This window comes from Nothoprocta perdicaria, unplaced genomic scaffold, assembly GCF_003342845.1.
Source record: "Nothoprocta perdicaria isolate Ctin4 unplaced genomic scaffold, notPer1 scaffold_58, whole genome shotgun sequence".
NCBI lineage: Eukaryota > Metazoa > Chordata > Aves > Tinamiformes > Tinamidae > Nothoprocta > Nothoprocta perdicaria.
Window position 1 is genome coordinate 3,984,237 of NW_020455843.1, and position 9,124 is coordinate 3,993,360.

At 65.8% G+C, this 9,124-nt stretch overlaps 1 protein-coding gene across 1 annotated transcript in view; it reads left to right on the forward strand.

Moving 5' to 3' along the window:
- The window catches only part of PAIP2B (poly(A) binding protein interacting protein 2B), a 10,532-nt gene extending 1,541 nt beyond the window's left edge, over positions 1–8,991 (forward strand). Inside the window, exons 2-4 of the mRNA XM_026048905.1 lie at positions 4,061–4,215; positions 7,461–7,637; positions 8,198–8,991. Of these exons, the coding sequence (XP_025904690.1) occupies positions 4,072–4,215; positions 7,461–7,637; positions 8,198–8,254 (378 nt within the window). The 5' untranslated portion in view covers positions 4,061–4,071 and the 3' untranslated portion in view covers positions 8,255–8,991. The remainder of the gene's footprint in view (positions 1–4,060; positions 4,216–7,460; positions 7,638–8,197) is intronic.
- The last annotated feature ends 133 nt before the right edge of the window (positions 8,992–9,124 follow it).

Genomic DNA, 9,124 nt, shown 5'->3' on the forward strand with positions numbered 1-9,124 from the left:
CAGGGAAGGAGGGGATTCCCTCTGGAGGGAAGGACAGGACTCCCTTTGGAGGGAAGGATGGACTCCCTTTGAAGGGAAGGAGGGGATTCCCTCCGGAGGAAGGGCCAGGACTCCCTTTGGAGGGAAGGAGGGGATTCCCTCCGGAGGAAGGGCCCGGACTCCCTCTGGAGGCATTCCCTGCAGGGCAGCTCGCGGGGCGGCTCCGCGCGGCCGTGCCCGTGGCTGCCGGAGCTGCGCTGACAGCAGAATCCATGCGGGAGCGACCCGGCGAGGTGTCCCTGTGGAAGTGCCTGCGCGCGGCCGCTCCGGAAGCAGGCACAGCCGAGAGGGCCGCGCGTTAGGGAGCTCCTCCTGCCTGCCCTGCGCCTCATTCCCATGCGTGTCCGGGCGCGGATCGGAGCAGCGAGCGAGGAGCACGGCGGGGGGAGCTGGGAAGGAGGTGTCTCTTCCTGTGGGGACACAGCGGGACTGGTTTAGCTGGTTGTGATGCCGGTTCCCGGTGCCTTTAAAGCAACATCGGGATCCGGCCGCGCTCCGTTTGGCTCCCAAAGAAACTGGGGGCTGTTCCTGCAGCAGCGGATGAGCTTATCCCGAGCAATGGGACGCGTTTCCCTGGCGGGTGACGGCAAGGAGAGGCTCCCATCTGCAGCATGGAAGCACAGGGCGGGAATATTAACTGGGAAACGAATTCCTGCAGACATCAGTGCCCAGGCCAGCCTCGTGCCGCGAGTTATCCGGCTGGGATGAGCAGCAAGCGCCCGGTTTCCCGGAGCCTGCCGTGTTTCCCTGGGTAAACGAGTTGTTTGTGTGCGTGCGGGACGATTCCCAAGGCTATTTATAGGGCGGCAGGCCGGGAAGCCCCGCCGGCACGCCGGGACGCGGCGCTGGCTGCCCCGGCACCGTCTGGAGCACAAGGAGGCCCCTGTGTCCTTGGCGCGGCCGGCGGCGCCTCTTAACCCTTTGGAGGCGCCGCCGGAGCGAGAAGCAGCGCGAGGATCGGGAGCGTTCCCGCCGGGATTCACCTGCCGCGTGTTCCCTGGACAACGCGGACACGTTGTGCGCGCGGTGCCCGCTGAGCGAGACGGGATGGGCTCCGTGTGGGTGCCAGGGACCCCGCGTGCCGGGCAGGAGGAGAAACCCCAATTCTGCGCATCCCAGCGACGGGAAAATGGGAACCGTCTGTCAGCGGGAAGCTCGGAGGGCTCCTGTCTCCAGCGGCCCTGCGTCCCCTGCCAGCCCTCTGCCAGCTCCGGGCAGGCCCTGGAGCATTAGGAACCCCTGGAAGTGCTTGTGCGGACTGGTCGGGACCTCACAGGATCATTGCCCATCCCATGGGCACCGCAGCACGTAATTCCTGGGATTCACGGCCTCCTGGAGCGGGGTTCTGCGTGGCTGCGGCTCTCGGGCACGGGCTGTGTGCTCTGGACACGGTTCCTCGGGATCCCGGCTTCAAGACTGTCTCTTTACTGGCTCCCTTTTCCAGCAGGACATGGAAGGGGACGCAAATCCACCAAGTCTGCTCATAAGAACACACATTTTTCCATGCGCCGGGGCCGGGAGCGCCCGCGGAGCCTGTTTGCCCGTTCCCAGCGCCACAGATAAGGGCGAAACGCGACCTTGGAGCCTGCGCCGAGCGGGGAAAACGGGGCGATTAAGAGCTGCCTTCGGGCCCTGCCGCTTTGGGGAGCCGCCGGGATCCCCACCCGCTGGGAACGCGCGGCCGGGATCCCGCCCGGCGCTTCCTGCCCCGCGGATCCCGCGGATCCCGCGGAGCAAAGAGGTACCCGGAGCCGGGGAGTCGCAGGAGCTCCGAGCAGGGAACGGCGGCTCTGGGCCCAAAACGGAGGTTCGGGCTCCTGCTGCCCCCGCTTCTGGAGCCCCGTGGGTTTGGTGGTGCCGCCCTGCCCAGCGCCCTCTTGTCCTGGAGCTGTCCCCGTTGGGCTGCTCTCCGGCTGCCCCGTCTCTCCGTAGCTCCATCCGCCTCTTTAGGAAGAGGCAAGAGGGCTGGGACACCGGGGGCTGGAAAACCGGCCCTGCGTGGGCTGCGTTGGGAAGTGCTGACGGCGCCTGGCGCTCCTGGCGCTGCCCTGGCCTCCCGTGGAACCTGCGGAACCTCCTGCGGAACCTGTGGAACTTCCCGCAGAACCTGTGGAACCCCCTTGTAACCTGTGGGACATCCCTCAGAACCTGTGGAACCTCTCTGGAGCCTGCGGAACCTCCCGCAGAACCTGCAGAACCTCCCACAGAACCCATGGAACCTTCTGCAAATCCTGCGGAACGTCCCGCAGAACCGGGGCGGTGCCGGGCGGGAAGTCTGGGTGCTCCCCCAAAGGGCAGCTGTTCCCCGTGTCCCCTGCGGTCTCCCCATCACTCCCCGCCCAAAACCCTAATTTCTGCTCCTGCAAGAAGACAAGAACCTTTGATGTGCGTGGAGACAAAAGGCCGGTTTTCTGCAAGGCCTTTTGCTGCGCGGAGCTTGCGGTGGGCGCCGTGTGCTCCCGGCTTCCCTGCCCGGAGCCTCCTGCAGGCCAAGCAAGCCCCGACCTGTCCCTCTCCCAAAGAAATCCCGGCTTCCAGCGCTCCGTTTGGCACTGGCTGCAGCTGCGGGCCCTCACCCGCAGGAGACCTGCATGGAGCTGTGTCACGTTCTGCCTCTTCCACGGCGTCTCCATGAGTTTTCAGTCTGATTTCGCTTCCTGCCCCCGTGCCGCAGGCTGCTCTTGCCCACTGTGTGTCCCAGGAACCTCTCCGTGTCCTCCCGTCCACCTGCTCCTGCTGCCCTCCATTGAGGAGCTGCCGGCTGGGATTCCTAGCCCTCCCTTCTGGAGCTGGGAATATCTGCTGCACCAATCCCCGTGTTTCCATTAGCAAACCTCCGTGAAAGGGGCTCTGCAGGGAAATCGCGGGGTACCCCAAGCTGGTGCTTGTGCCGCCTTCCCGCAGGCTGCGTTGTCCTGGCGGACGGGAATTCACGCTCGGCTGCTGGTTGCAGGCGGGCAGGTTTGGCTCTCCTGCTGTATTTGGTGGCAGAAATAAGTAATGAACGGCTTGAGGTCTGGCCCGCTTCCCAGGGGCCTGCGTGGGCGAAGGGACGCCCTGGAGAGGCCATGTGCCCCGCAGCCTCGAGGACAGCGGCACGTGGGGACACGGGCCTGCTCGTGGCCCCGGCTTCGCGTGGGTGCCACCGGCGCCGCTGTGTCCGGGTTTGGAAAACGAGTCATGGACACGGCAGCGGCCTGCGGCAGCGCCGAGCCCGGCAGGATCCCGCGGTGGTGCCGAGCCCGGCAGGATCCCGCGGTGGCGCTGAGCCCGGCAGGATCCCGCGGTGGCACTGAGCCCGGCAGGATCCCGTGGTGGTGCCGAGCCCGGCAGGATCCCGCGGTGGCGCCGAGCCCGGCAGGATCCCGCGGTGGCACTGAGCCCGGCAGGATCCCGTGGTGGTGCTGAGCCCGGCAGGATCCCGCGGTGGTGCCGAGCCCGGCAGGATCCCGCGGTGGCACTGAGCCCGGCAGGATCCCGCGGTGGGGCCGAGCCCGGCAGGATCCCGCGGTGGGGCCGAGCCCGGCAGGATCCCGCGGTGGCGCCGAGCCCGGCAGGATCCCGCGGTGGCGCCGAGCCCGGCAGGATCCCGCGGTGGCGCCGAGCCCGGCAGGATCCCGCGGTGGTGCCGAGCCCGGCAGGATCCCGCGGTGGTGCCGAGCCCGGCAGGATCCCGAGGCCGCGGGACGCAGCGGCTGCCCGGACGGCCCGTTTGGGATGACATCTGTGCGTGTTCATGGCCGTGGGCCCTCGGAAACGCTGCCCGGGTTGTCCCCTTGCTCCAGGTCCCGGTGCGCACAGTGTCCCCAGCTGTCCCAAACCCCTGGGTTCAGTGGGGCAGCCCATTGCAGCCCCCAGGAGCGTGGGCTATGGGGCAGCATGGGGCACTCTGGCAGTCCCTGGCTGCCCCACACCCCCAGGTTCAATGGGGCAGCCCGTTGCAGCCCGCTGCACTGGGAACGTGGGCTATGGGGCGGCGTGGGGCGCTGCGGCCCCCTCACCCTGCTCTCCTCCTCCGCAGACTCCGCAACCATGAACGGCTCCGACGTCGCCAACACCACAGCGGCCAGCGCCAAGTGCAAGGAGGAGCAGGCGGTGAACGGGCACGATGAGAAGGAGGGCAACCCCTTCGCCGAGTACATGTGGATGGAGAACGAAGAGGACTTCAACAGGCAGGTAGGAGGAGCACGGGGCGGCAGCCCTGCGCCTCTGGGGCTAGCGCCGAGCGCAGGGCACTGCAGAGGCTGCCTGTGCTGCTGCTTGGGCCGCGTGCGCGGGAGTCACCGCTGGCCCTGCAGAGCGGGCGGCTCCGGTGACTCGCTCCTGCTGCCGGCTCTGCCGGGCGATGAGCAAAGCCGGGAAACGTCCTCTGCCACCCCGGGACGTGAGGCTCGCGCGCGGAGGCCAGCGATGGCTTTGTTCTTCCTGGGCCCTGCTCTGATAGCCCAGGCATCTGATAGCCGAGGTGTCCGCTCCCTGTGTGCTCCGCTTGGGGACAACAGCAAAGATCAGCCCCCAGCATCTCTTGCAGAGCATTCCTGGCACTGACCTCAGGGCGTTCGTAGCACTGAAATCAGAGTGTTCATAGCACTGAAGTCAGAACATTCATAGGGCTGAAATCAGAGTGTTCGTAGCGCTGATTTCAGCATGTTCACAACCCTGAACTCGGAGCGTTCATAGTGCTGAACTCAGAGCGTTCACAACCCTGACCTCGGAGCATTCACAGCGCTGCTGTCTCGGGGATGAGTTCTTACGTTCGTACCTGCCCTTTTGGGTGGGAGTCATCCCAGGGCAGCAGCCCCAGCGCTGCTGGAAGCGGCCGTGCCTGCCCGTCCTGCCGTGGGGCCAAGGCCAGGACGAGGCCCCAGAGCCGCTCGCATTCAGCCGGGGAGGGATGGAGCTCCTGCTGCTCCGTGCTGCTCCGTGCTGCTTTGGCTGCCTGAGCTGCATCACCTGCGCCCGGACCCAGCACCTGGAGCATTTCCCACCCCGCCGCGCACATGGACAGCCGGGAATCGGGAGCTGAGTGGCAGCGACCGCCGCGGTTCACGGCAGGCTGGGCGCAGGGAGGCTGCGTTTCAGCCTCCCACCCCCTTGGTCTCCAAAGAGGGGTTCCCAGCACCACGTCTCCATCTGGAATCGCTTCCTCCCGCAGGAAGCAGGAGGTGCCAGGGCGGCCAGCCCTGCCCGGGCTCGCGCCCAAGGGCTCGGCGGGGCTCGAGCGCCGCGAGGAGGCAGCCCGGCGGCCGCGGCGCACGGCCAGGCGCCCTAGCTCCTCTTGTGAAACGCGGCCTCGGGAAGAGCGTGGGGCGGAGGGAGGAGAAGGGGACGGAGCGGGGCTGGCACCTGAGCTGGTTTCTGGCCCGGAGCGCCGAGGAGCTGGAGAAAAAGAGGAGCAAAGAAAGCAGCTGGTGCAGCTGAGATCCCGCCTGCGCTTCGGCCCTTGCCAGCTCCCGCTCCCGGCCTCGCAGCTCTTCGGGAATGCCATGGGAACGCGAGTGGCGTCACTCCCGCCACCCGGCAGTCAGAAGCCCCTCGGGAAGCGCGAGCCAGCCGGTATGGGATTTCGGTGGGAGCAGCAAGGGCTCGTCGGGAGCTGCCGCGCCGAGGCCGAGCGGTGCGAGCGGCACCGTCTCTCACCCGCTCTCCTCTCGCTTCTCATCATCCCGCCCTTCAGCCCGCAGCTCCGGGCCTCGTGCGGGAATATTCCCTGGGAATGCCGGGACAGGCCGGGCGGGCGACAGGAGCGCGGGATGCGCAGCTGGGCGCTGTGGGAGCACCCCGGGCTATCCCGCTTTTACTCATCCTTTCTCGGTTATATTTGAGAGCGGCCACTGAAACCCACGTGAGGATAATTACGGGATGATATTGCATAATGATAATTACAGCTAATGGTGAAGGAGATTCCTGCCCAGCCGGGATGGATTGTGAGCGCTGCTGCTGCAGGAAGGCGCTCCCAGAGCCCAGGCTGCAGGCGCCCTTCCCGGAGCCTGATATCCTGGGTATATCCTGGGTATTTAGCCTGATATCCACGTGGGAGCTTGGGAATCCCTCACGGGATTTCCAGGGGGAGAAGAGCTAAGGAGCGGCTCGCAGCGAGGTCGGCTCTGTTGGAGAGGAGGCTCCGGCACCGAGGGGACAACGGAGCGGAACTTCCCTCGGGATGCAGCTGGAAAGCGCCCGCGAGGGCAGGAAGCCGGACACGGAGATCGGTCGGAACCAACAAGCACCAGGATGTTCTTGGCGCTCCAGCCCGTGGCTCCCGGGCACTGCGGGCCGAGAAGCCCACGGAAACGTGTGCCCTACAGACCCGCCGCAGGAGGGGGAGGTTGCTTTGGAAGATGTGGGAAAAAAGGCGGCTCTGCGGGATTGCAGCGCGGGCGGCAGCGGAGCGGAGCTGCCAGCAGCAGGGCCGAGGGGCCGGGATGGGAAGGGGCTGTTGAGGGGCACTGCGGAGGCTGCTCCACATGTGCAGCTGGTAGCAGCAAACTGGCACTGCGGCCAGCGCAGCGGGACCGGAGCTGGAGGCGGGTGGTGGCTCCGGAGAACATGGATATGGGATTTGGGGTGTTTGGGGATGGTGCGGGTGGAAAGCCGCGTTGCAAAGGGAAAGAGATTGCAGGTTTGGCTTGTCCCAGCCTAGGGCAGGCGACAACGTGGAGCGCAGCGCCCGGGCACTTCTGCTTATCCCGGGTTTCCTTTGCAGGAATGAGCTGTCCCTGCGCACTGCCTGGCCTTTGCTCCTGCACCTGGGTTGCTCCAGGCTGCTCCAGGCTGCTCCATGCTGCTCCAGGCTGCTCCAGGCTGGCACAGGCCCCGTTCCCTGCAGCACCAGCGTCTGGAGCTGCCCGGCCTGGCTGCCGGGCACCGCTCTGCGCACGGGGCTGCGCCGAGCGCAGGGGCTCAGCCTCTCGGGGGAGCTGCTCATTCGCCCGGCACGGGTTTGCGGCCCAGCTGAGCTGCCCGCAGGGCAGGCTGTGGGTTCGGAGCGTTCCGACTCCCCAGGCTCATTGCCAGGTTCTCCCAGCGCTCACTGGTGCTCCTTGGGGCTTGTGGAGCTGCAGGAGCCGAGCACAGCGCCGGCCAACACCACCACGGCGCTGCCTGGCCCCTCTGTGCCAGCTTCCTGGCTGGGATTCAATGCTCCATCCCATCGGGATGGGATTCATTGAATCCCAGTGTCCCGGCTGGGATTCCACAGCCAGCCCTGCCGGGTCGTGGCACCCTGGAGCACCCTGGGCCTGGGCAGCTGCCCTGTAAACCCTGCCCCATTCCCACCTGGACCTGTGGGTGCTGGGTTTAAAACCCAGCTCGGAGGCTACCGAGCCTTTCCCTGGGGCTCCTGCCTTGCAGGGGCCGCTTCCGCGGTGGAGGGCAGCGTGTGGAAAACACACGGGTGCCTAATTGGTCTCTCTGGGCAGGTGGAGGAGGAGCTGCAGGAGCAGGAGTTCCTGGACCGCTGCTTCCAGGAGATGCTGGACGAGGAGGACCAGGAGTGGTTCATCCCCTCGCGCGACCTGCCCCAGGGCCTTGGGCAGCTGCAGCAGCAGCTCAACGGGCTCTCGGTGGCCGAAGACCACAGCTCGGAGGACATCCTGGTAAGGAGCTGGGAGAAGCGGCACTGCCGTGGGCACAGGGCAGGTTTCACTGGGGACTCGGGGCAAAGCGGGGCCTCTCCTGACTTCCAGGCAGAGCTGGGATGTCCTGGAAGACCAGGAGGGCTCAGGAGATGCCTGTTTTCGTCCTTGGAAGCAGGAGAAGCCTGCAGGGCTGGCGAGGGCTACATGCACCGGCAGCTCGGAGGCTGCTGGTGTGGGTGGCTCAGGCAGTTCCTGACCCCCTTCTGCCATGGGTGACACTAAAACCAGGCTCTTTGCACCACACAGCCTGGGTGACAACCGCTCTGCACACCCAAGAACCAGGAGAGGGACAGAGGTTCTCACAGCTTTGTCCTCCAAAGCCCGTCCTGGGGGGAGACACTTCTGAGCTGCCCCCTTTTAAGCGCTGCCTTAGTGGGGTTGGACTAGATGGTCTCCAGAGGTCCCTTCCAACCTCAACCATTCCGTGATTCCGTCTGTGGAGGAACCAAGAGGGCGGAAACGGGAGCACATGGGGGTGTCTAAGCACCAACAGGGCCCTTCTCCCTCCTCTCTTGCAGAGCAAAAGCAACTTGAATCCAGACGCCAAGGAGTTTGTGCCGGGTGTGAAGTACTGAGCCCCAGGGGCGGCTTCGCAAAGACTGTGTCCCTGCTCCCCACGCGGGACACGTGGCCGGAGCGGGGATGGGGCCGCGTTCCTTCCCGGCCGGACTCGGCGCCGCGGCAGCGTGCCCAGCTCTTGCTCTGTGCTTCAAGTACCGGTCAGGGGGGCTTTTTTCTACTCTTTCTTTTTAGGGTCTATCACTTCTCGGCAGCCGCTGCTTCGTGGCGCTCGCGGCGCCGCGGTCTGGCCGGGCGCCCAGCGCTGCTGCTGCTCCCGAGGCCAGTTTTCCATGCGTGCTTCAAACCTGCTAGCGGCGAAGCCGTGGTTTCCTGTTACACAGTATTCCTAGGGATCCCCTGCCTGCTCCCACCTTGGATGCGGCGAGCCGGGAAGGCCAGGGCCTGGGCAAGGGGCCACGCTGGCTTCTCCTGCTTCCCTTAGAGAGGATTTTTGTCCCCCAGAAGGGAAGATGAGGAATAAGGAGGCTGTAAAGGCTGAGCTCCCATGTGGGCGGCCTGTGCCGGCTCCTGCTCCCTGCTCCACACTAATCCAGCTGCTGCTTCGCTGCTAGGAGGGAGCAGGGCAGCCCTGTCCCGTCACACACCCTGTCCTTCCACGGGGACCTTCCTGCTCCACATTCGGGTTTCCCTGGGAGATCTTTTCCCTGACTCTTGGGCTTACCCAGCGTTAGCGGCGCTGGCTCTGAGGCGTCTGTACCTTCATTTCTTACCGAAATAGTGGAAATAAATCCAAGAGAAGCTGAGTACCGCCCGTTCTCAGCCGTGTCGCAAAGTGGCTCGCGGGGCACTTGGTTCCAGGCAGCTTCTCTGGAAAAGGAGGGATCTCCTTTGCGGATTGTCCCCTCTCCTGTCTCTGGAAAAGG